The sequence below is a fragment of the Pyrus communis genome, chromosome 7 (genome assembly GCF_963583255.1).
Source record: "Pyrus communis chromosome 7, drPyrComm1.1, whole genome shotgun sequence".
Lineage (NCBI taxonomy): Eukaryota > Viridiplantae > Streptophyta > Magnoliopsida > Rosales > Rosaceae > Pyrus > Pyrus communis.
In genome coordinates, this window is record NC_084809.1 from 6,026,231 (window position 1) to 6,052,404 (window position 26,174).

General features: G+C 37.9%; 4 protein-coding genes and 1 long non-coding RNA gene across 5 annotated transcripts; 4 read left to right on the top strand and 1 right to left on the bottom strand.

The window, feature by feature from the left end:
• The first annotated feature begins 3,402 nt into the window (after window positions 1-3,402).
• Window positions 3,403-4,550, top strand: LOC137740991 (putative pentatricopeptide repeat-containing protein At1g10330). Its single transcript, XM_068480800.1, has one exon. The coding sequence runs from the start codon at window positions 3,458-3,460 to the stop codon at window positions 4,439-4,441; it is 984 nt and encodes a 327-aa protein (XP_068336901.1). The 5' UTR covers window positions 3,403-3,457; the 3' UTR covers window positions 4,442-4,550.
• A 1,093-nt stretch (window positions 4,551-5,643) lies between these two features.
• LOC137740992 (cellulose synthase-like protein H1) lies at window positions 5,644-9,789 on the top strand. The gene is made up of 9 exons (XM_068480801.1): window positions 5,644-5,956; window positions 6,042-6,375; window positions 6,626-6,751; window positions 7,292-7,408; window positions 7,514-7,726; window positions 7,839-7,974; window positions 8,057-8,226; window positions 8,381-8,731; window positions 8,983-9,789. The coding sequence occupies exons 1-9, from the start codon at window positions 5,700-5,702 to the stop codon at window positions 9,526-9,528; spliced, it is 2,250 nt and encodes a 749-aa protein (XP_068336902.1). The 5' UTR covers window positions 5,644-5,699; the 3' UTR covers window positions 9,529-9,789.
• Window positions 9,790-11,178: 1,389 nt separating this feature from the next.
• On the bottom strand, window positions 11,179-12,538 carry LOC137740993 (uncharacterized). The gene is made up of 2 exons (XR_011069193.1): window positions 12,295-12,538; window positions 11,179-11,480 (listed from the first exon to the last, which is right to left on the bottom strand). It is a non-coding gene; the product is annotated as an uncharacterized lncRNA (long non-coding RNA).
• A 2,121-nt stretch (window positions 12,539-14,659) lies between these two features.
• On the top strand, window positions 14,660-16,296 carry LOC137741081 (putative pentatricopeptide repeat-containing protein At1g10330). Its single transcript, XM_068480885.1, has one exon. The coding sequence runs from the start codon at window positions 14,736-14,738 to the stop codon at window positions 16,170-16,172; it is 1,437 nt and encodes a 478-aa protein (XP_068336986.1). The 5' UTR covers window positions 14,660-14,735; the 3' UTR covers window positions 16,173-16,296.
• A 1,532-nt stretch (window positions 16,297-17,828) lies between these two features.
• On the top strand, window positions 17,829-23,011 carry LOC137738761 (cellulose synthase-like protein H1). The gene is made up of 9 exons (XM_068478236.1): window positions 17,829-18,169; window positions 18,255-18,588; window positions 19,815-19,940; window positions 20,478-20,594; window positions 20,720-20,932; window positions 21,014-21,143; window positions 21,241-21,410; window positions 21,602-21,952; window positions 22,203-23,011. Exons 1-9 carry the CDS (start codon window positions 17,913-17,915, stop codon window positions 22,776-22,778), a joined length of 2,274 nt encoding a protein of 757 aa, XP_068334337.1. The 5' UTR covers window positions 17,829-17,912; the 3' UTR covers window positions 22,779-23,011.
• The last annotated feature ends 3,163 nt before the right edge of the window (window positions 23,012-26,174 follow it).

Sequence of the window (26,174 nt, forward strand, 5' to 3'; positions counted from 1 at the left end):
CATCCATCCATCCAAAATACGGATAAGATATGGCAGCTAATTCCATATTGTCCCCTGCAACAATTTCCTGATGGTCTGGAATTCGAGATAATGAATCTGCCATAGTATTTTCCTTCCCACTTCGATACTGAATTTCATAATCAAATCCGAGAAGTTTAGCCACCCATTTTTGTTGGAACTGAGTGTTAGTTCTCTGCCCCAAGAAATACTTCAAACTGCTATGGTCAGTCTTGATAACAAAGTGTCTCCCTTGCAGATAATTCTGCCATTTGCGTATGGTATGAACTATGGCAATAAGCTCCCTCTCATAAGTCGATAATGCCTGATTTCGAGGCCCAAGAGCTTGACTGAAAAATGCAATTGGCCTGTGATTTTGTTGCAAAACAGCACCTATACCATTTCCAGAAGCATCACACTCGACTACAAAGGTTTGAGAAAAATCAGGGAGTGCTAAGACCTGTGGTGAGGACATAATGCTCTTGAGCTGTCTAAAAGCTTCACTAGCTGAATCATTCCAAGCAAATCCCTCTTTTTTGGTCAAATTGTACAAAGGTTGACATACCTTCCCATAACCGGGAATAAATTTGCGATAATAGCCAGTAAGCCCCAAAAATCCCCTTAACTCCTTAACATTTCTGGGTTGAGGCCACTGCTGAATGGCTTTAAGCTTTGAGGGATCTGCAGCCACCCCATCCTGAGACACTATATGGCCCAGATACTCAACACTACTTTGACCAAAAGAGCACTTAGATTTTTTGAGGTATAGCTGATTTTTGTGAAGCACAGTGAGGACTTCCTTCAGATGAACCAAGTGATGCTGCCAAGAGGTACTATAAATGAGTATATCATCAAAGAAAACAAGCACAAACTTCCTGAGGAATGGTTTAAACAGATCATTCATCACATTTTGGAATGTGGCAGGAGCATTAGTGAGCCCAAAAGGCATCACCAAAAACTCATAGTGACCTTCGTGGGTTCTAAATGCTGCCTTGCCCACATCCTCAGGTGTCATCAGAATTTGATGATATCCAGATCGCAAATCGAGCTTAGAAAAATACTTGGAACCATGCAGTTTATCCAACAAGTCATCAATAAGGGGAATTGGATACTTATCTTTAATTGTAAGTGCATTCAATTCCCTATAGTCAATGCACATTCTCCATGTGCCCTCATTCTTCTTGACTAAAAGTACAGGGAATGAAAAGGGGCTATGGCTAGCCCTGATAAATCCTGCATCCAAAAGCTCCTGCACAGCCTTCTCAATTTCTGTTTTTTGAAGAGGTCCATAGTGATAAGGTCTCAAGTTGGGCGGTTTAGCACCCGGAGCTAAAGTAATAGAATGATCTAGTGACCTGGATGGTGGCAGTTTAGTAGGTAGCTCAAAAATGTCTTCAAATTCGCCCAACAAAGCTTGTAATTCCTGCAGCTGTGAAGAGTTGAGAGTACTAGTTCCCAACTGAGTAGTGTCCAGAGAATAAAGACATAAACCAAGATTAGAACTGTTAAGTTCTCTATCAACGTTATGCAATGGAAGTTCCTGAATGAATGAGACTGTTGGAGGACTATGGAATAACTTAAACTTCTGAGCCCCCTTAGAAAATTCCATGCTTAAAAGTTGGAAATCCCACAGAACTGGACTCACAGAAGAAAGCCATTGTACACCTAGCACTGCATCACATCCTCCCAATGGCAAAGCATAAAGGTCCACTGCACACTTGTAACCCCCCAACGACAGTGGCATATCCCTACAACACCCTGACCCTTGCACCTTTCCCCCATCTGCAATCATAACTTCGAAAGGCCTTGTAGGTTGAGCTGGAAATCCCCATTGTTTCAAAAGCTTGGAATCCACAAAATTGTGAGTACTCCCAGAATCCAAAAGGATCTTGACAGAATGGTCTTTCAACAGACCCTCGACCTTCATTGTTTGCAGTGTTTTGCTAGCAGTGGTACCATAAAAAGCGCATTCACTAAGTGCCATGTGATACAATTCCGAAGTCTCAGGCAACTCCTCAGGAAGACACTCATCAACACCATCCAATAGATCTAACATAAGAAGTTGTTTTAATCCACATTTATGCCCCCGTGTCCACTTATCGGAACAAAACCAACACTCGCCTCTCTCCCTCTTTCTTTGAACTTCCTCAAGGGATAATCGCTTAACTGGCAGATTACCAGGGCGTGGGGGCACGGGAGGAGGAGTAGGGGCAGAGACAAACTGATGTTTCAACACAGGAGAAGGTTTAGCCTGACTACTCTTAAACTCAGTAAATTTCGCATCTAGTTGGACTGCAATGGCAATTGCATCATGGACAGTAGCAGGTTTAAGCAATTTAACATCGAACTTCAGCTCTTTTTTTAAACCGCCAAGGAAACAACTCTTAAGCAACACAGGACTAATATCAGAAGTACGAGTAGCCAAACGCCTGAATTCAGAGATGTAATCCTTCAAAGTACCTATATGGCGCAGCTTAAAAAATGTCTCCACTGTGTCCTCAAATTCGAGTGGTCCAAATTCTAAGCACAAGGCGTGAGTGAACTCCTCCCAGGTTGGTGTAGTACGCAAACAATCGCGCAACTTAAACCACTGCAACACTTCACCATCGAAATGGAAGGAAACAGTAAGCACTCGAGAATCAGACGGAGTGTTGTAGTAAGAAAAGAATTGCTCGGCTTTGTAGATCCAAGCAATCGGATCATCTTCATCGACAAAGCGAGGAAACTCAATGTGCTGGGTCCATGGTGGCCGCGGCGGATGATCACCGCCAAAACGATTCGGACTCGGCGGTTGGAGATCGGGTGCAGATGCACGAGGATCAGAACAGTCAGGAACCATAGGCACAGGAGGACCACTACTGCTTGGACGAAAGTGCAGCTCACGACGGAATTGCTCGAAATAGATCTGCAATTTAGTGTCGAGAGTAGCAGCGACCGCATTGTCAATTAAGGAAGGAAGAGAAACCATGGAAGCATCGACAGAAGCTTTGAGCGACGCCATGGAATTCTCGAGCTCAGCTACTCGGCCGTCCATCACAGAGATACGATTGGTGGTAGTAGCACGGGGCATGCGCGGAAGGGAACCAGGACTAGAGGCTGATACCAATGTTAGCACCAAACCCTAGCAAGGCTCAAACCTAAACCTGCTTGCAAGATCAGAAATGGCGAGGGAAGTCGAAGAGAACACTAAACAGAATTGGTTTTGTAAAATTGTATATATGCCTTACTCAGAGAAACACAAATGGTTATATAGTAACCCATTACAACATGAAACCTGTAAAATTGTAAACAAACTCCCTTAACAACTATAAATAGGAAAATGACCCCCAAATCTATCTCACTTATTACATTTTAGTCCCCTCTTAGTACTTGTGATCGAAGTAATCCCAGATCATAACAGTTTGTGAGCTTTTATGCTGAGCTTGGTAAATTGTGTGATGCGCGTAAGGTGTTTGAGGAAATGTCCGAACCATGTGTGGTTGCGTGCAATGCGATGATTGATGGGTTTGGGAAGAATGGGGATATGGGTTCTGCTGTTTTGCTATTTGAAAGCATGCCGGAAAGGGACGTGGTTTCATGGACAAGCGTTATAAACGGGTTTGGGAGAAATGGGTGTCTTAGCGACGGAATTCGGTTTTTTCGGATGATGATGAATCATGAGAATGTGATGGGTTGTTTTGTGAAGCCAAATGAAGCTACTTATGTTAGTGTGCTTTCTTCCTGTGCTAATTTGGGTGGGTGGGGATCTATTTATTGGGGGAAGCAAATACATGGGCATGTTATTAGAAGTGGGATTGAATTGACTGCGTTTTTGGGGACTGCATTGGTGGATCTTTACGGGAAGACTGGTTGTTTGAACAGTGCTGAATACATGTTCCATCAAGTGGTAGTTAAAGAAGTTTGTACTTGGAATGTGATGATTTCTGCACTTTCTTTGAATGGTAAAGAGAAGGAGGCTTTGGACTTGTTTGAAAAAATGAAGATGGAGAGGTTGCAGCCTAATGAGGTTACATTTGTCGCAGTTCTTACAGCATGTGCTCGTGGAAAACTGGTGAAGTTTAGTTTGGAATTGTTTAGATCGATGACAAATGATTTCGGGGTTGAGCCGATAATGGAACACTACGGGTGTGTGGTTGACCTCTTGGGCAGAGCAGGGCTGTTTTGGGAGGCAACTGAAGTTATTAAGGGCATGCCTTTCGAGCCTGATGCCTCTGTATTGGGGGCTCTTTTAGGTTCTTGTAAGATTCATGGGACTGCTGAGCTGGGAAATGAAGTTGGTGAGAAACTTCTCGAGTTGCAGCCACAACACTGTAGACGGTACGTGGTTTTGTCAAACATTAATGCTGGGAAGGAGAGATGGGATCTTGCTGCAGCTGTGAGGAAAACAATGGTGGTAGCTGGAATTCGGAAAATTCCGGCCTACAGTATGATTGATGTAAACTAGAATTAGGGAAACTGATAATTTCTTGAATTTCTAATTATCTAAATATTTGTGTCTTAGCCATTTAAAGTTGTGTAGAAAAATTGGAATTTCGGAATTTACAATTTTACCTTGCGATTCCAATATGGTTTTAGCAACAAAATATATGGTTGGTCCTGCTTGCTTGAGAACAATTGGCACGAAATGAACCACTATCATAACTTGTCCCTTTGAACGACTCCAGAAGAAATGACTTGCATTCTCCATCCCCTTGGCGTCATATGGAACAGAATCTCAATCTGTCACTTGATAGGGAGAGACGTCCTTTGTTAGTCCTAGCTGGGGAGTCCCCACTTTCTAAGAAAGAGTATTATTATCTAAGTCGACGCAGTGTTTGAGACGTAAACTTTTTTAGCTTCGAGTGAGCGACAGTGAGCAGTTGATGAACTGTGAGTCACACATTCATTATCAAAAGTTAATGGTGACGCACGTCTGAAGCTATCAGAAGTTTTTCTCTAAATGAATTATTTTGATTCCATCCACACTATACAAATAAAAAAAGACGTGCACTTTAAAGGTTTTGATGTGTTCCTATTGGAAGAGTTAGACATCAGTCCTTACGTTTTCGACCCAAAAAAGATATCAGTCCTTACGTCATGTTCTCCAGTGCCCAAAAGTTTGAAGGTAATAATATATACATATATATGTTGAATAAAATTATAATGAAATGAAAGGCCATATTTGAATTGAGCTCTTCAAAGAATGAATCAGATAAGAAGTCATCTGGTTCAGAAATAAAGTAATAAGGTAGAGATGAAGAAATGGAGACCAAGGACGTACAAAAATCAAGTATTTGAAATTATCCTAAAAACTTGGACTCCCATAAGAACTCTCTGGAAAGAATATGGCGGCCTTATAACAAATTTTATAACCATGGCCACGCAATCTGCGAGCAGTTTTTGAGAGTCCGGTGGTGTTACTGTTCACATGTTTTAATTTGAATAACTAACATAGTTGATATGTCATGGACACAGAATATATAATATTTATAAATAAAGATATATACATCAACTGTGGATATGCTTTCAACACAATATTATTAGACAATAATCGTATGCCACATACTCAGAAAACAAGCAGACCGCAGAAGTCACAGACCAACTAGCTATACCAGTATAAATATGTAGAGATGCCGGCCAATTAACATTGAGCCAGGCTGCTGAACCACCCTCACTACACTTTGCATAAACCAAGCCACATAAATTTTCTTCACATTTTTCCAATGGCTAACCAAAACTCACTCCCTCTACACGAAAGAATAGAGCTTAGATACACTCTGCATAAAGTCATTGAGTTCATAATCCTCTTCCTCCTCCTTTCACTCCTCGTTCATCGTCTTCTCTCTTTCAACGACCATGGTTTCACTTGGCTCATTGCTTTCCTGTGTGAGCTCTCATTCACCTTAAATTGGGTCATCACCATAAGCAACAAATGGAACATTGTCGAATATAAAACCTACCCTGACCGCCTCTTACAACGGTATCTATTCACATCATCTCATTTTATGTATTGCTTAATTATATATGGAACTTTCTGATGATAATGTAGTTTTGTTGATAATTAGGGTTTCTAAGCATGAACTCCCTCCGGTGGACATGTTTGTGACAACTGCAAACTCGGAGTTGGAACCACCTATTATTACCATAAACACTGTTTTGTCTCTGTTGGCTGTGGACTACCCAACAAACAAGCTAGCTTGCTATGTATCTGATGATGGCTGTTCTCCTCTCACCTTCTACTCGCTTTCGGAAGCATCAAAGTTCGCCAAGCTTTGGGTTCCATTTTGCAAGAAATACAATGTTCAAGTTAGAGCTCCTTTTAGATACTTCTCAAATAATAATACAACATTTTCCAGTAATGACTCGAGTGAATTCAAGCAAGAATGGACATTATTGAAGGTGACCAATAATTTCAATTTTGATTTATATTACCAGAAAAATACTTATATATGTTGCGACTGTGTGAATCTAAACCATATATTCACGAAAAGAATAATTAACTTGATCAGTGGTTCATATTCACAAGATATAGCAACATTTTATACTTTCGATTGTTTGGCAAAAGAACATTATTTTTGTTATTTTGTCTATTGTATGTATATATACTCGATGATGACAAAATGAACTTGTTTGTATTCATGTTCTCAAGGATGAATACGAGCAGCTTAGCCGCAAAATTGAGGATGCGGTGGGACAATCTATTCCATTCGATGTTAGCCAAGACTTTACAGTTTTTTCAAATGTAGAACGTAATAATCACCCAACAATTATCAAGGTATATACGGCTCCTTGTTCTAAAACTTTCTGCTCCTTTATCCTCTGCGTTGTGGCTTTTCTTCAAAGCAACTTCTTCAGTTTTTGGAAAAATGTTAGTTAGATAAGCATATGAACTATGAAATATATATAGTGATACATACTCTATCTATCCAGAAAAATACAGAGACAGACACACAAAATATCTATCTGATGGAAGAACTAGACAAAGATACCCTAGCTAGGACCATTCACAAATACATCTCAATCCCGTGACTCCTTCACCTGCAATATACTACGGTTTTGTCATACTGAGAATTTAAATGAATCGAATTTCCTAGCTATTTTTCCTCTGCCAAATTAAAATTAATCTGAAACAAGCAATTGCGATGGTGGGTCGTGAAATGAGTTAGAATTAAGATGACTTGATTCCCCTTGCAACAACAAAAAAAAAAAAAAAGAAGAAAAAAATAGAAAAACCGAAAAAGAGCTCGGGTGCATTTTAAAACACTAATTAGATAGCTTACAAATCTGATTAATTAGATGATTTTATATTTTGAAGGTTCTATGTGAGAACAAGGAAGATGTTTCAGATGGACTGCCACATTTGATTTATATATCAAGAGAAAAACGGCCAAAGCATCCCCATCATTCCAAAGCCGGGGCCATGAATGTTTTGGTATCATGAGTTTAATTTCTAATATATATATATATATATATATCTGATCATTATTTAATTTTAACCAGTTGATCAATTAATTGATCACTAATATATTGATTGTAGACTAGAGTCTCTGGGTTAATGACCAATGCACCCTTCATGCTGAACGTAGACTGCGATATGTTTGTCAACAACCCAAACATTATGTTGCAAGCAATGTGTGCGTTGCTCGGATCCGAGAACGAAACCAAAAATGCGTTTGCTCAGTTTCCTCAGATCTTCTATGACGGACTCAAGGATGATCCGTTCGGGAATCAGATGGTAGTTTTGTGGAAGGTACACACAACAATCAATTTTGTATCAGATTTTATGACGTTCCATAAAGCAAAGCTTGTATATGAACAGAAAACATGATTTTCAATTGGTGCCATCTATGCATGCATTGTAGTTTGTGGGGCAAGGAATGGCAGGAATGCAAGGCCCTATTTATGCGGGAACAGGATGCGTTCATAGACGAAAAGTTATCTATGGTCTATCCCCTAGTGATGCCAAAACCGGAGAAAGATACCCTAATATTGCTAGTGGTAAATCAAATTAAATGTCTAAACCTGATGTGTAAACTCAATGAATGCATGATCGATCCTAGTTTTACTGTCTTTTTGGCAGGAAAAGTAGAAATGCTTAAAACTTTTGGGACTTCAGAAGAATTCACCAAATCAGCTGGTGATGCCTTGCAAGGGAATACGGAATGTGTAAACATGTCTTCGAAATCCATTGAGGCTGCACACCGAGTTGGAGGATGTGAGTACGAATATGGCACCAATTGGGGTATAAAGGTACATTGATGAAATATTGTTTTGTATCAATAAAATTTTGTCACATTAGTTGAGATTTAAAAAGTTAAGATAGGAGTCGGTACTCCTACGGTTAATTGCAGCATCACTTCCAATTCCGAGTTTCATTTCATTTTTCAATCTCTATCTTGCTTAGGTGGGATGGAGGTATGGATCAACAACAGAAGATATCCTTACTGGCCTTTCAATCCATAACAAAGGTTGGAATTCTATTATTTGTACACCAGACCCACCGGGGTTTCTAGGATGTGCACCTACAGGTGGTCCTGATTCCATGACCCAGCAGAAGAGATGGGCAACAGGCTTGCTTGAAATCCTACTTAGTAAAAATTGTCCCATATTTGGCACTCTATTTGCAAACCTCCAATTTAGGATGTTCTTGTGTTACTTCTGGGCCCTTACTTGGGGCCTACGTTGTATTCCTGAGCTGTGCTATGCTGCTCTGCCAGCTTATAGTATCATCACCAACACACATTTCTTACCCAATGTAAGAGATATATATACCATTCCACATCCCTTGAATATTTTAGTGTTCATGCAAGTAAAATTAATATTTACTAATCGGGTCGTTATAAATTTTTTTTGCTAAAATGGTGGCAATGTTTCATTTTTTTATATATCAAGAAAATTTGTATGTACACTACTACATTAATTGGTGAACAAATTTGATGATATTAGAGTCGTTGTTCAAGAGTTTTTACTTTTCCTAATCGCTTTAGATCTAAATGTGTAATGCAGGGCCAAGAACCAACCTACTATATACCCGTAGCTCTCTTCGTCCTTTACCATATTTACACTTTATTGGAGCACCTTGAAACGGGTCTATCGATCCGAGCATGGTGGAATAACCAAAGAATGGGAAGAATAACTGTAATGAGTGCTTGGTTATTTGGATTTATTGGTGTCATACTCAAACTCTTAGGGATATCTGAGACAGTCTTTGAAGTTACTACAAAAGATCAATCTACTTCAAGTGATGAAGGCTCTGAAGACAGTGAAGCTAGTAGATTCACATTTGACATGTCTCCAATTTTTGTGCCTCCCACAACTATTTTGCTGGTGCAGTTAACCGCGCTTGCTACTGCTTTCTTAGGTCTGCGGCCGCAAGATCAAGACGAGCTAGGGTCAAGCCCCTTGGAGGTTATAAGTAGTGTGTGGTTGGTGTTATGCCTCTGGCCATTTTTGAAAGGGTTGTTTGGTACTGGGAAGTATGGAATTCCCCTATCCACCATATTCAAGTCTGTTGGTTTGACGCTACTATTCTACACCTTGTGTAGAAATTAGAGTGATGCCCCTAAGCTCAATTATAACTAGTTGTCAGGCGTTGATGCAAGTGGGTCTCACATCTCATCAACCATTTACAACCGCTGAAGTGCGCATTGCCGGAAACTGTTGCTAGCTCTCATGCTTCTAAACCATAAACGGTGGTAGTACTACCCTAGTACTCACCATTGAAAACCAAAATTTTCTTGGGTTTAGTATCTAATTCTGTAGACTGTATGCTACAATTTCAACTTGGTAAAACATCCTTTAGAAGATATATGATATCACATGCTTATCTGGTTCACTATATAATTAAGCATTTCCATGTGATTAACATTGGGACCAGTGGTGGAGCCACACAAAGAAATATTTTCTCTTGCAACCATTTCATAATTTAAGTGGCGTCACTAAACCAATTAATGTTTGCCACATGTTTAAAAAATGAATCACTATTCCATAAAGAACTTGTCATGTAGTGAAATGTTGCAAAAGAGAACCCCTTCACATGAGGACAAAAATAGACTCAGGCCCCCCTTGCAGTACTTTTTTTTCTTTCATTTTGTTGTGTATGCTTTTGTTTTTGGTGTTTTAATTTAAAGCATCCTCACTGAGTGACTCTATATGAGATTGGAAAAGTGGTGGATATAACTCATTTAAGAGTCTTGATGAATCTTTAAGGCTCTAAAAAAGAATCTCTCCTAATGAAGGGCTGTTTGTGACATAGCTTGCTATGTATCAGATGATGGGTGTTCACCTCTCACTCTCTACTCTCTCATTGAAGCCTCTGCTAAGCGTTGGGTACCCTTTTGCAAATAGTACCATGTTCAAGTTAGAGCACCGTTCAGATACTTCTCTGACAATCCCATTTTATCAAGTTATAGTCCATCAGGACTCCTTCAAGAATGGACAAAAAATGAAGGTAGAATTTGGCCTTATATGCTTAGTTGAATCTGTATATATGTATGATGTATCTATCTGTAATTTTGTAGGATGAGTACGAAAAGCCCTGCCAAAAAATTGAAGATGCTGTCCTAAAATTGGCTCCTCTTGATTTTTCTAGTGACTCTGGATTTTTCTCACATAGACAGCAGGAACCATCCCACTATAATCAAGGTTCTTTTTCTTTTAATTCATACTACAAGAAAAAACCTGCCAATAAATTCAAATTTAGTTTCATTGGTAAAATGATATATATACACACACACACACACACACATGCATGATGACTTTAATGGAGTGAAAATAACAGCTCTTATTCAAATTTTCTGATTATATACTAAACAGTTAGTTGACGACTAATATTGAGTTAGTTGACGACTAATATTGTTGTAGCGCCCTGTCCTGAAATATTTATTTCGGAAAATAATATTGGTGATAGGCCCAAATTAAACTCTTGTTTATTTAACAACCATTAATTATGATTCTTTAATTAAATCCTTAGTCCCACACATGACCTATAACCATAATTCCCTTACCAAAACATACGATTATATTTTCAATTTATCACCATTTCCTTCTCTTAGTTCAAATTCCCAACTAAATATAAATTCTTGATTACTTAAGGCTGCGCCTAACCTCTGTTAGACTGCCTACGTATACGTACCCTTGAGTAGGATCAAGCCTTTCGTAGTTCCTCACTCACCCTTTTATCCACTTCCAAAAATACTCTAATAACGGTAATATTCAATATTAGATTACAAAATCGAATCACACCAAATGGGTACCAAACTAGAAAAAGAAGCAAGAAGATACTTAGCATTGAGATGCAGCAAATAAATCAACAAACACACACAATATTAGCAAGGGTTAACGTAAGCTCAGCGAATTTACTTAGGGATAAGTGCTTTGAATCCAGGAGCAAGTTGAGAAATCTTGACAGCATGGTTCTTAATTTCAAAATCCACACCCCACCACTCTTGAAGCACGACAATCCCAGGAGCACCATCTTTGCCAACAAAATATGCATCAAATGTCTGGTCATTATGCTCAAAGAAGAACAAATTAGAAATAAGGTTCACTAGGAGTTATTTCCAACCATTTGCATAAAGTTCGTTTTTTAATTCAATAGATTGTTGACACTAAATTAATCTAATCTAAAATGGAAATTCGAACTAGAATATGGACAGATATATTTCAATGGACGGATATATTTCAATTACTCCAACACATAGATGTCCGAAAATTTGACACAAAGCAACCTCGATTCCTCCCTAATACATACATATATGTAAGAAATTTTCGCATACGTCTTGATAACATTACATTATATTCTAGATTAAAACACTCTCAAACTCAATAATTAAGAAAAAACCCCAACTTTGTTACAAAAGATGGGCACCAAATAAATTTCACAACTACAAATCAATTAGAGCACAAAATATAGATAGATGATTAGTTTTTCTTTTACCAATCAAGCACTTGGAATGTTTGTACCTAGTACCTATAGTTGATGGGGTGTTTTTTCCAGGAAAGAGATCCACTCCAGATTCATTTTGTCAGGATCTTAGGAATCCCTACATTCTATCTGTTTATCGTGTATCGTGAAGTCAGTTTTCGTCAGATATTATTTATGTTTAATTTTAAATAAAAAAAGTCAAATGATTTCTGACTGCACGATACATGATGAATGACTAAAATGTGAGGATTCCCACAAAATGGATCAGGATGGAATCCAATTCCTTTTTTCCCATTTCCCATGAATAATTGTCAAATTAAAAAAGTGCACAAAGTCCCTCGGAATTTAACAGTAAAAAAAAATGGAAAGAGTTCAAAAGAACGAATACTCACGGTGTCGTCTCTTTGGATTTGGATTTTGTTGAAGGGGGCAGCAGAGCTGGCGGCCATGGCGCGAACTGAGAAGAGAGAAAGGGTAGAGGGCGAGAGAGTCCGGATGGGTGAGAAGGAAGTGGCAGTGGAGTTCGGGAGGGCCTTGGAGAAGAAGAAGGCTCGGGAAGCTGCTGATCGCAGACCACTACCAGTAGCAAAAGCAGCGAGAGTCGTTGAAGAAGATTTTTTACCTTTCTAATCTCTCTATTCTCCTATACCCGTTATATTTAAACGGTCACGATTAAACTCGTCAACATCTTATATTAATTTTTTTATATAAATAATAAGATAAAAAATAATGTATAAGATAAAATGATGAAAGAAAATATGAATAGGAGGATAGAGAATCTTGTCCCAGAATTATTAACATTTTGGGTCGTTCAGTGAAACTGCCGTGGAATATTTTAATCGATGGAATATTCTCAACTGTCAGAGGAAGGACGGAATAAAACACGTTCACGAGGTCATTTCATCGTTTGCAATGGTATTTGGGCCGAGCTGATTATTTGACAACCCAAGAGCATATTTTTGTGGCCCATGACAAAGGAAGAAGAAGAGGAAAGGGAGAGGAGCTGAATAGAGATGTTATAGACATTTCAAAATAGTCATCGTATATCGATTTTTAATATAAAAATAGGGGAAGAAAACAAAAAAGTTAAAGAATCTTCAATGGAGATGCCAAATTTTAAATATAGAATTTGGATATGACAACGAATGTGACATTTTGACATTTTTTAATGTTTTGTTTTGTATCTGATATGTCAAATTAAACTATTATTATATTATAATAAATATTTTTAGAACAAAAATAATAATAAACAATAAAAACCATTTAATAATCAATTAGAAAATGATTTGAAGTTGTTGTCCATTTGTGCCAATTAGAATTGACTTTTCAATTAAGAAATACCACTACTGTCGCTCTTGAATGTCAATTTTGATTTGGACCTTTTAATGTTAAATGTGTTTAGTCATACACTTTAGATTCCAAGTTTGATTCTCTCTGATGCAATTTGTTTAGCAAACAAAAGCAAAATGGTGACAATCAATATTGTTATGAATCGAATTAATAATTAGGAATGTGACCATTATTCATGTACTTTGTACTACTTTTAAGGTAAGAAAACTCATTAGGGAAATTTTATTTAAACCCATGTAATCTCTTTATACACCTAACTTAAATTTTAAATGTACATTATCCTTTTTACCCTATTGCATAATTACCATCAAGTACAAAATGAAATTAATAATAAAATTAAAATTTATCAATAAACCCACACACTATAATTAAATTTATCATTACTCCTTGTTTATCCTGTGTTCATTCTTTCTAAAACCCTAATAGTTTTTATAGAGAAAAACAATTTTTTTTTTGTTTTTTTTGTTTTTTTTTTTTTTTGTGTGTGTTGATGGATTGTGATGTTGAAGTTTTGAATTCTCCAACTAAAGTATGGGTCGATTTATGAAATTTTTTGTTCGTCTGATTTCAATTTTTCTTAGACTGTAGAAAGATGAGTATTTGGGTTTCAAATTTTTTTTCGTTAACGTTCTACAACAGTTGTAATGAAAGTATTGATATAGAAGACCCTTTCCATGGAAAGGAGAAGTATTAGTAATTTGTTTGGCTTTGGCATATCAGAAAGCGAAAGTTGTTTTCGTGCTAGCTTGTACTCCTATATGAAACCCTTCACTTCAACTTCATATTACAAATTTGTTGCAGTTTTGATTGACATTTGTTTTCCTTCTAAGAAATTGCTTGGGGTAGTGCATGTTAGTGAATGCAGGATAGATGAATTTCTTTCATCAAATAAAATTAAAAAATTGCAGCAAAAAACAAACACACACAAACACCGAAAGACAAACAAATAAAAAACAACAGCCATGGAAAATGCTATAATGTTGTACGCAGCTCCAATAGAAATTTGAAACTTTATCAAAAATCAAATAAGATGCAGCAAAAAAAATGCAGAGAAAATTTTGAAAAACAAAAAGCTCTGTTTCTAAAGAGCTCAAGGTGGGAGGGGAGACAAATGACTCAGAAGATTTTTTATTTTCGAGTTTCTTTGAGATTTTATTTTATAATGGATGTAAAGATAAATATACTTTTTAATTGGGTTTGGTAAGGTACTTTAGGTAATAAATTTAGGTTAAAAGAGATATTAATTCTTTAATTAAAAATAATATGGGTGTGGAGAGTAATTTGGGTATAAAAAGAGGTTAGATGAGTTCAAATAAAATTTCTCAACTCATCATGACTCGTATAAATAAAGATATAAGACTAAAGCGTGATAACACAATTCTCATACACCTGAGCGTTCCTCTCTCACCCAATTTTATAATTAGTTTTAAAACAAATAAGATAAAATAGCAAGCACAATTTTTGATACACATGAATTGGTGTTATGCCACAGTCATCACCGGAGTCTCTACTTCAGCTCCTCCAATGCTTCCTCAAGCACCCTAACCAAATCAAACAGATCCATTCCCGCCTAATCAGCAACGGTCATCTCCTCCACAACCAAAACCCTAAACCCTCCGCTTCCAAATGGATGCCAACCCTCCTCTACAACACTTTGATCAGAGCCCATCTCGGTTTCGGCCAACCCCGCAAGACCCTCCTCCTCTTCATCCACATGCTTGCCCACCAAGCCCCTCCCAACAGCCACACATTCCCTCCGCTTATCAAAGCAGCCGCAGCCACCTCTTCCTCCTCCTCGTCGCCCCGTCCGGGCTCTCCCCTTCATACCCAAGTCGTAAAACGCGGCGTTTTGCGCGACCCTTTTATACAGACCTCGTTTGTGAGCTTCTATGCTGAGCTTGGTAAATTGTGCGATGCGCGTAAGGTGTTTGAGGAAATGTCTGAACCATGTGTGGTTGCGTGCAATGCGATGATTGATGGGTTTGGGAAGAATAGGGATATGGGTTCTGCTGTTTTGCTATTTGAAAGCATGCTGGAAAGGGACGTGGTTTCATGGACAATCGTTATAAACGGGTTTGGGAGAAATGGGTGTTTTAGCGAGGGAATTTGGTTTTTTCAGATGATGATGAATCATGAGAATGTGATGGGTTGTTTTGTGAAGCCAAATGAAGCTACTTATGTTAGTGTGCTTTCTTCCTGTGCTAATTTGGGTGGGTGGGGATCTATTTATTGGGGGAAGCAAATACATGGGCATGTTATTAGGAATGTGATTGAATTGACTGCGTTTTTGGGGACTGCATTGGTGGATCTTTACGGGAAGACTGGCTGTTTGAACAGTGCCAGATACGTGTACCAGCAAGTGGTAGTTAAAGAAGTTTGTACTTGGAATGCGATGATTTCTGCACTTTCTTTGCATGGTAAAGAGAAGGAGGCTTTGGACTTGTTTGAAAAAATGAAGATCGAGAGGTTGCAGCCTAACGGGGTTACATTTGTCGCAGTTCTTACAGCATGTGCTCGTGGAAAACTGGTGAAGTTTGGTTCGGAATTGTTTAGATCAATGACCAATGATTTTGGAGTTGAGCCGACAATGGAACACTACGGGTGTGTGGTTGACCTCTTGGGCAGAGCAGGGCTGTTTTGGGAGGCAACTGAAGTTATTAAGGGCATGCCTTTCGAGCCTGATGCCTCTGTATTGGGGGCTCTTTTAGGTTCTTGTAAGATTCATGGGACTGCTGAGCTGGGAAATGAAGTTGGTGAGAAACTTCTCGAGTTGCAGCCACAACACTGTGGACGATACGTGGTTTTGTCAAACATTAATGCTGGGAAGGAGAGATGGGATCTTGCTGCAGCTGTGAGGAAAACAATGGTGGATGCCGGAATTCGGAAAATTCCGGCCTACAGTATGATTGATGCAAAGTAGAATTAGGGAAACTGATAATTTCTTGTATTTCTAATTAGCTATATATCTCTGTCTTAGACTCTTAGCCATTTAAAGTTGTGTAGAAAAATTCCGATTTTCGGAGTTTACAATTTTACTTTGCGATTCCAATATGGTTTTAGCAAAAAAAAATATGGTTTTTTTTTTTTTGGTCAATGAAAAAAAAAAAAAAATGCACACATATATGGTTGGTCCTGCTTGCTTAGAGCCAGTGGCACGAAACGAACCACTGCCGTAACCTGTCCCTTTGAACGACTCCAAAAGAAATGACTTTGTAGTCTCCATCCTTTTGGTGTAATATGTAATATGAAACTGGAGAAGAGATTCTCCGGATCTCTTCCATCAAGATTATCGGATTAAGTAATCTGAATTTTTTCAAATTTCATCTAACGGCTTATCTGTTTGGATCTCTTAAAAACTGTAATAATTTTTTATCGTTTAATGAAATTTGAAAGATTCGGATCACTTGATCCGATGGTCTAGGTATAAAAGATTTATCTCATGAAACAGAATCTCAATCTGTCACTTGATAGGGAGAGGTGGGACCTCCTTTGTTAGTCTTAGTTGGGAGTCTCTACTTTCTAAGAAAGAATATTAATAATTTGTATTGACAAGTGTTTGAGACGTAAATTTTTTCGGTTTTGCATAAGTCAAAGTTAGCTGTTGATGAAATTGTGACTTGCGAGTCACATTTTCATTATTCAAAGTTGATGACGACGTATGTCTGAGGCTATCAAAAGTTTTTCTGTAAGATGAATTCTTTTGAATCCATCCACACAATAACAACACGAAAGACGTGTATTGTAAAGGTTTTGAATCTTGATTTGTTCGTATTGGAAGAGTTGGACATCAGTCCTTACGTCATGTTCTCCAGTTGCCCAAAAGTTTGAAGGTAATAATATACACATAAATATATTGAATAAAATTACAATGAAAGAAAAGGCCATATTTGAATTGAAACCCAGATCTTCTCCGGATCTAAAAAATCTGAGTTTAAAAATCAAATAATCTAGACCGTTGAAATGTAATCCAACGACTATAATTATTATAACTTTTAGAAGGGCTTCCTGTTTGTAGCTGTTGGATCAAATTTTAATTATCCGGATTATTTGATCCTTAGGCTCAAATTTTTTGGAGCCGGAGAGGATCTGGGCTCTTTGAATTGAGCTCTTCAAAGAATGAATCAGATAAGAAGTCATCTGGTTCAGAAATCAAGTAATATGGTAGAGATGAAGAAATGGAGACCGAGGACGTACGGAAAATCAAGTATTTGAAATTATCCTAAAAAATTGGACTCCCATAAGAACTCTTGGAATGAATATATATGGCGGCCTTGTGACAAATTTTATAACCACGGCCATGCAACCGCGAGCAGTTTTTGAGGGTTCGGTGGCATTGTTGTTTACGTGTTTTAATTTGAATAAGCAACATAGTTGATATGTCATGGAACATAAAATATACAATATTAATAAATATATATATATATATATATACACACACACACACATCAACTGTGGATATGCTTTCAACACAATATTATTAGAAAATAATCGTATGCCACATACTCAGAAAACAAGCAGCCCGCAGAAGTCACAAACCAACTAGCTATACCTGTATAAATATGTAGAGATGCCTGCCAATTAACATTGAGCCAGGCTGCTGAACCACCCTCACTACACTTTGCATAAACCAAGCCACATAAATTTTCTTCGCGTTTTTCCAATGGCTAACCAAAACTCACTCCCTCTACATGAAAGAATAGAGCTTAGATACACTCTGCATAAAGTCATTGAGTTCATAATCCTCTTCCTCCTCCTTTCACTCCTCGTTCATCGTCTTCTCTCTTTCAACAACCATGGTTTCGCTTGGCTCATTGCTTTCCTGTGTGAGCTCTCTTTCACCTTAAATTGGGTCATCACCATAAGCAACAAATGGAACATTGTCGAATATAAAACCTACCCTGACCGCCTCTTACAACGGTATCTATGCACATCATCTCATTTTATGTATCGCTTAATTATATATGGAACTTTTTGTTGATAATGTAGTTTTGTTGATAATTAGGGTTTCTAAGCATGAACTCCCTCCGGTGGACATGTTTGTGACAACTGCAGACTCGAACTTGGAACCACCTATTATTACCATAAACACTGTTTTGTCTCTGTTGGCTGTGGACTACCCAACAAACAAGCTAGCTTGCTATGTATCTGATGATGGCTGTTCTCCCCTCACCTTCTACTCGCTTTCGGAAGCATCAAAGTTTGCCGAGCATTGGGTTCCATTCTGCAGGAAATACAGTGTTCAAGTTAGAGCTCCTTTTAGATACTTCTCAAATAATAATGCCACATTTTCCAGTAATGACTCGAGTGAATTCAAGCAAAAATGGACATTATTGAAGGTGACCAATAATTTCAATTTTGATTTATATTACCAGAAAAATACTTATATATGTTGCGACTGTGTGAATCTAAACCACATATTCAGGAGAGGTATTCATCAAATTCCCCCCTTAACTTGTGACTGTTAGCCAATTTCCCCCCTCAACTTTAATTTTGGCCAATTTCCCCCCTCAACTCTCATAATTAGTCAATTTCCCCCCTCAACTTTAATTTAGCCAATTTCCCCCCTCAACTTTTATAATTAGTCAATTTGCACCCTACTGTTAATTTTTTAATTTGATCATAATTAAACAAGTGTGTGTAAGAAACTAAATAAGATGTATGTTAATCATGTTCCTATATCTTTATCCTATTACAAATAGATTAAAATTTAGAATTTTACAATTTATCATAGATAGTATTATTAGTCATAGTAAATCAGTATGGAGTAATTTGATTTGATTTTTGACTATACAAAATTGATAACGAAAAGGATTGATGTGTAAATTTTTGTATGTGAATACAATTTTCTTTATAAAAGTGAAAGCTAAGTTCAAGTAAATTGCAAAGAATCGAGGTTTAGTGAAAAAAATGGCTAGTCTATTCATAATTTTCGACTCCTTATTAAGAAAAACGCATTTTATTGAAATAGGTCTGATCCATAAGTTTAGGATTATTATTTCTTTTTGTTATTATTTCTTTTTCTACATGCTTTAAACCCGATTCATAACTTTTTCTTATAATCAACCCATATCACATACTAATTGTATTATGTTTTTGTATATTTTACCCTATATTATGCAAGTGAGTTTATGTTAATTTTAGTACTTTGTTGGAAGTTATTAGAAAGATTGAAAATTAAGAAAAGAATAGATGGAAAATTATAAAAAAAAAAATTAACAGTAGGGTGCAAATTGACTAATTTTGAGAGTTGAGGGGGGAAATTGGCCAAATTAAAGTTGAAGGGGGAAATTGACTAATTATGAGAGTTGAGGGGGCAAATTGGCCAAAATTAAAGTTGAGGGGGGAAATTGGCCAATGGTCACAAGTTCAGGGGGGGAATTGATGAATACCTCTATTCAGGAAAAGAATAATTAACTTGATTAGTGATTCATATTCACAATATGTAGCAACATTTTATACTTTCGACTGTTTGGCAAAAGAACATTATTTTTGTTATTTTGTCTATTTTATGTATATATACTTGATGATGACAAATGAACTTGTTTGTATTCATGTTCTGAAGGATGAGTACGAGCAGCTTAGCCGCAAAATTGAGGATGCGGTGGGAAAATCTATTCCATTCGATCTTAGCCAAGACTTCCCAGTTTTTTCAAATATAGAACGTAATAATCACCCAACAATTATCAAGGTATACACGGCTCAATGTTCTGAAACTTTCTGCTCCTTTATCCTCTGCGCTGTGGCTTTTCTTCAAAGCAACGTTTTCAATTTTTGGAAAAATGTATGTTAGATAAAGCATATGAACTATGAAATATATATATATATATATATATATATAGTGGTACATACTATATCTATCCAGAAAGATACAGAGACAAACACAAAAAATATCTATATGATTTAAGAACTAGACAAAGATACCCTAGCTAGGACCATTTACAACTGTATCAATCCCGTGACTCCTTCACCTGCAATATACTACGGTTTTGTCGTACCGTAAAAATTTAGATGGACCGAATTTCCTAGCTATTTTTCCTTTGCCGAATTAAAACTAATCTGAAACAAGCAATTGCGAAGGTGGGTCGTGAAATGAGTTAGAATTAAGATGGCTTGATTCCCTTTGCAACCAAAAACAAAAAAAGAAAAACCAAAAAGGAGATCGGGTGCATTTTAAAACACTAACTAGATAGAAAACTGATTGATTAGATGATTTTATATTTTGAAGGTTCTATGGGAGAACAAGGAAGATGTTTCAGATGGACCGCCACATTTGATATATATATCAAGAGAAAAACGGCCAAAGCATCCCCATCATTCCAAAGCCGGGGCCATGAATGTTTTGGTACCATGAGTTTAATTTCAAATATATATATATATACATATATATATATATATATATATATATCTAATAATTATTTAATTTTAACCAGTTGATCAATTAATCGATCACTAATTTATTGATTGTAGACTAGAGTCTCTGGGTTAATGACCAATGCACCCTTCATGCTGAACGTAGACTGCGATATGTTTGTCAACAACCCAAACATTATGTTGCATGCAATGTGTACGTTGCTCGGATCCGAGAACGAAACCAAAAATGCGTTTGCTCAGTTTCCACAGATCTTCTATGACGGACTCAAGGATGATCCATTCGGGAATCAGATGGTAGTTTTGTGGAAGGTACACACAAAAATCAATTTTGTCAGATTTTCATTTGCTAACTAAATAATATAACTGTTACCATGTATGCATGCATGGTAGTTTGTGGGGCATGGAATAGCAGGAATTCAAGGCCCTATTTATGCGGGAACAGGATGTGTTCATAGACGAAAAGTTATCTATGGTCTATCCCCTACTGATACCAAAACCGGAGAAAGATACCCTAATATTGGTAGTGGTAATTTGGCAAATCAAATTAAATGTCTAAAACCTGATGTGTAAACTCAATGAATGCATGATCGATCCTAGTTTTACTGTTTTTTTGGCAGGAAAAGTAGAAATGGTTAAAAATTTTGGGACTTCAGAAGAATTCACCAAATCAGCTGGTGATGCCTTGCAAGGGAATACAGAATGTGTAAACATGTCTTCGAAATCCATTGAGGCTGCACACCGAGTTGGAGAATGTGAGTACGAATATGGCACCAATTGGGGAATAAAGGTACATTGATGAAATATTGTTTTGTATCAATAAAATTTTGTCACATTAGTTGAGATTTAAAAACTTAAGATAGGATTCGGTACAACTACGGTTAATTGCAGCGTCGCTTCCAATTCCGAGTTTCATTTCATTTTTCAATCTCTATCTGTGCATATTTGTTTTGCTCTTTGTTAATTCCTTTTCTTGCTAAGGTGGGATGGAGGTATGGATCAACAACAGAAGATATCCTTACTGGCCTTTCAATCCATAACAAAGGTTGGAATTCTATTTTTTGTACACCAGACCCACCGGCGTTTCTAGGATGTGCACCTACAGGTGGTCCTGATTCCATGACCCAGCAGAAGAGATGGGCAACAGGCTTGCTTGAAATCCTGCTTAGTAAAAATTGTCCCATATTTGGCACTCTATTTGCAAATCTCCAATTCAGGATGTTCTTGTGTTACTTCTGGGTCCTTTCTTGGGGCCTACGTTGTATTCCTGAGCTGTGTTATGCTGCTTTGCCAGCTTATAGTATCATCACCAACACACATTTCTTACCCAAGGTGAGAGATATATATATACCACATCCCTTTAATATGTTACTGTTCATGCAAGTAAAATATTTACTAATCAGGTCGTTATCAAGTTCTTTTGCTAAAATGGTGGCAATGTTTCAACTGTTCATATATCAAGAAAATCTGTATATACAGTACTGCTACAATATTTGGTGAACAAATTTGATGATATTAGAGTCATCATTGTTCAAGAGTTTTTACTCTTTCTAATCGCTTTAGATCTAAATGTGTAATGCAGGGCCAAGAACCAACCTACTATATACCCATAGCTCTCTTTGTCCTTTACCATATTTACACTTTATTGGAGCACCTTCAAACCGGTCTATCGATCCGAGCATGGTGGAATAACCAAAGAATGGGAAGAATAACTGTAATGAGTGCTTGGTTATTTGGATTTATTGGTGTCATACTCAAACTCTTAGGGATAACTGAGACAGTCTTTGAAGTTACCAGAAAAGATCAATCTACTTCAAGTGATGAAGGCTCTGAAGATAGTGAAGCTGGCAGATTCACATTTGACACGTCTCCAATTTTCATGCCTCCCACAACTATTTTGCTGGTGCAGTTAACTGCGCTTGCTACTGCTTTCTTGGGTCTGCGGCCACAAGATCAAGACGAGCTAGGGTCAGGCCCCTTGGAGGTTATAAGTAGTGTGTGGTTGGTGTTATGCCTCTGGCCATTTTTGAAAGGGTTGTTTGGTACTGGGAAGTATGGAATTCCCCTATCCACCATATTCAAGTCTGTTGGTTTCACGCTATTGTTCTACACCTTGTGTAGAAATAAGAGTGATGCCCCTAAGCTCAATTATGACTAGTTGTCAGGCGTTGATGCAAGTGGGTCTCACATCTCATCAACCGCTTAAAACCGCTGAAGTGCGTATTGCCGGAAACTGTTGCTAGCTCTCATGTTTCTAAACCATAAACAATGGTAGTACTACCTTCTTGGGTTTAGTATCTAATTCTGTAGAGTGTATGCTACAATTTCAACTTGGTAAAACATCCTTTAGAAGATATATGATATCACATGCTTATCTGGTTTACTATATAATTAAGCATTCCCATGTGATTAACTTTGGGACTAGTGGTGGAGCCACACAAAGAAAAATTTTCTCTTGCAACCATTTCAAAATTTAAATGGTGTCACTAAACCAATTAATGTTTGTCACGTGTTTAAAAATTGAATCACTATTCCATAAAGAACTTGTCATGTAGTGAAATGTTGGAAAAGAGAACATCTTCACATGAGGACAAGGATAGACCCAAGCCCCTCTTGCAGTACTTTTTTAATTTTGTTGTGTATGCTTTGTCTTTGGTGTTTTTAGAACATTCTCAGTGAATGGCTCTATATGAGGTTGGAAAAGTGGTAGATATAACTCATTTTAGAGTCTCGAGGAACCTTTGAGGCTTTAAAAAAAAATCTCTCCCAATGAAGAGTTGTTTGTGACATAGCTGGAGCCACCATCATTAGTGTGAACACAGTGCTCTCTCTTCTAGCCGTTCATTATCCAACTCACAAGCTAGCTTGCTATGCATCAGATGATGGGTGTTCACCTCTCACTCTCTACTCTCTCCTTGAAGCCTCGGCGTTTGCTAAGCGTTGGGTACCCTTTTGCAAAGAGTACCATGTTCAATCCCATTTTGTAAAGTTATAGTCCATCAGGACTCCTTCAAGAATGGACAAAAAATGAAGGTAGGATTTGGCCTTATATGCTTAGTTGAATCTGTATATATGTATGATGTATTTATCTTTAATTTTGTAGGATGAGTATGAAAAGCTCTGCCAAGAAATTGAAGATGCTGTCCAAAAATTGGCTCCTCTTAATTTTTCTAGTGACACTCATAGACAGCAGGAACCATCCCACTATAATCAAGGTTCTTTTTCTTTAATTCATACTACAAGAAAAAACTCCCAATAAATTTAAATTTAGTTTCATTGGTAAAGTTATATATATATATATATATGCATGATGACTTTTATGGAGTGACAATATCAGCTCTTATTCAGTTTTTTAGATTATATATGCTAAACAATTGGCTGACGACTAATATCGTGGTCTCCTACAACTATTCCTCTAGGTTTAATTAGTGAAACCTATATAAACTTTCTATCATTAATTTGAATTAATTTTTGTACAGGTGATATGGGAGAACAAAAGGAGAATTTCTCATGGTCTGGTGCACTTGGTTATGTAGCCAGGAAGAAGCGTCCAATTCACGCACATCATTACAAAGCTGGTGCTATAAACGCTTTGGTGAGAATTATTTGCTTGACTAAGAAAATGTTACCATCTCTCTTTTCAAATACATTTGTAAAATTTGTAAATTACTGTTGTACTTAGGCTTAATTAGCTAGTGTAAAATCTAAGATTTTATACCTAATGACTAATTTTTTGATTTAGTTTTATATACATAGACGAGGCTCTTCGGGTGTTATGACAAATGCTCCATTTATGTTAAACGTGGACTGCAACATGTACACCAACAATCCAAAGATCATTCTTCATGCAATGTGCCTACTGCTTGGTTTCAAGCATGAAAAGAAGGTGCACATTTGTACAGATTGCCCAAATGTTACAGGACACTTTGAAAGATGATCCATTTGGAAGCAAAGGGATTGTGGCGGTAAAAGTGCGCATATTATGATCATTCGAGTCTTAATTTATGAATATTTTAGGTAGGATCACGATTGGTAATTGATTGTAGGGTTAATCTCAGTTTACTATCATGAAGTTTCTTTATTTTCAACCTTTGATACATGAAGTTTTTTTCGTCCCAGTTTGGTAACTGAAGTCATAATTCTAGGACACTTTCATACATCCGTTAAGTTTTCCGTCAGAACCTCTGTTAACTAATGACGTGGCACCTACGTAGACAATGACTAGGCGCCACGTGTCAATATGAACCCACGTGGATATTAAAAATTTAAAAAATTTAAAAAAAAAATTTCTTTCCTAGGCATCCTACCTCACCCCTCGCGACCCCTCCCTCCTTCTCCCTCTCTTCTCTTCCCTGCACCAACCTCCCCGCACACCTACCCATCTACCCCGCTCCCTTCCTTCTCTCTTCTGCACCCACCCAACCTCTATAACGATCCGTCCTAGGATTTACGGAACAAAAAGAGTATTTTTGTAATTTTACTAATTTTGGGATGTTTGTTTTGAAATGGATTGCTTTTAAACCTTAATTGGTGTGCCAAAGGGCCCACATTCTACTTTTGTTCCCCTTGGTTCCCCTCTTTTTTTTCTGCCACGTGGCATCTCCCACACCCCCATCACCTTTCTTCTCTCTCTTCTCCCTAAGTCTCTCAGCTCACTCTCATTTCTCTCTCTCAACTCTCTCTCACTCCCACATAACCATCTCCTCTACCCTCACCCACACCGGCGACACACCCACACAAACCTTCGAACCCATGGTCCACAGACACCACCACTTACTCGAGAGGATCACCCCTCTTCCTCCTTCATCTCTGTGAAGCACAGTGAAACCCAGGAAACCTAGGAGGTTCCTTCGGCGAGCCCGTGAGTTTCGAGCAAAGATCCGGCCACCATTTGACGTGTTCAAGGTACAAATCATCTTCCTCTATTTCATACCTTCATTTTTAGGGTTAGATCGTACATTAGTTTGTGGGTTGGTCATTAACCGGAGCACAGGAGGCCTCGACCTCCATCCCCAGCGAGAAACTAAACTAGGCCTTTGGGCCTAAACCCCAAGCCCAAAGCTTTAGGGCAACCCAAACCCAAACCCTTGTCTTTAGGCCTTCGGGCAATTTGGAACTCCGACCCTAGGCCTTTTAACCCCTTGAAGCCCAAGCCCAATAACCTTTTTTATTTTTATTTTTATTTATTTTAAAAACCAAAACCCAAAGGCATTGGGCCGGGCTTTCAAGCCCAAGCCCCTTATTTACAACCGAGGGCCCTTGGCCTGTTGAACCCAAACCCTTTTCCCTTGGGCTAGGTTACCAGGCTCAAACCCGGTTCAAAACCTTAGCATAGCTGCGCGTGGGTGACTGCTAGTGTCGGTGCGTGGAGCACACACACCACTGTCCACGGCGGAGCTGGTGACTTTGTCGACGACCCACGGTAGCGCGTGGCCGTACCCGAGGTCCCTTTTTATGTTTTTCGACGTCCTGAACCCATTTATGACATCTGTTTTCTGAAATTAAATCGTTTGAGTATAGTTTTGTTAATTGTACCCTTTATGTGCTTAGGTGC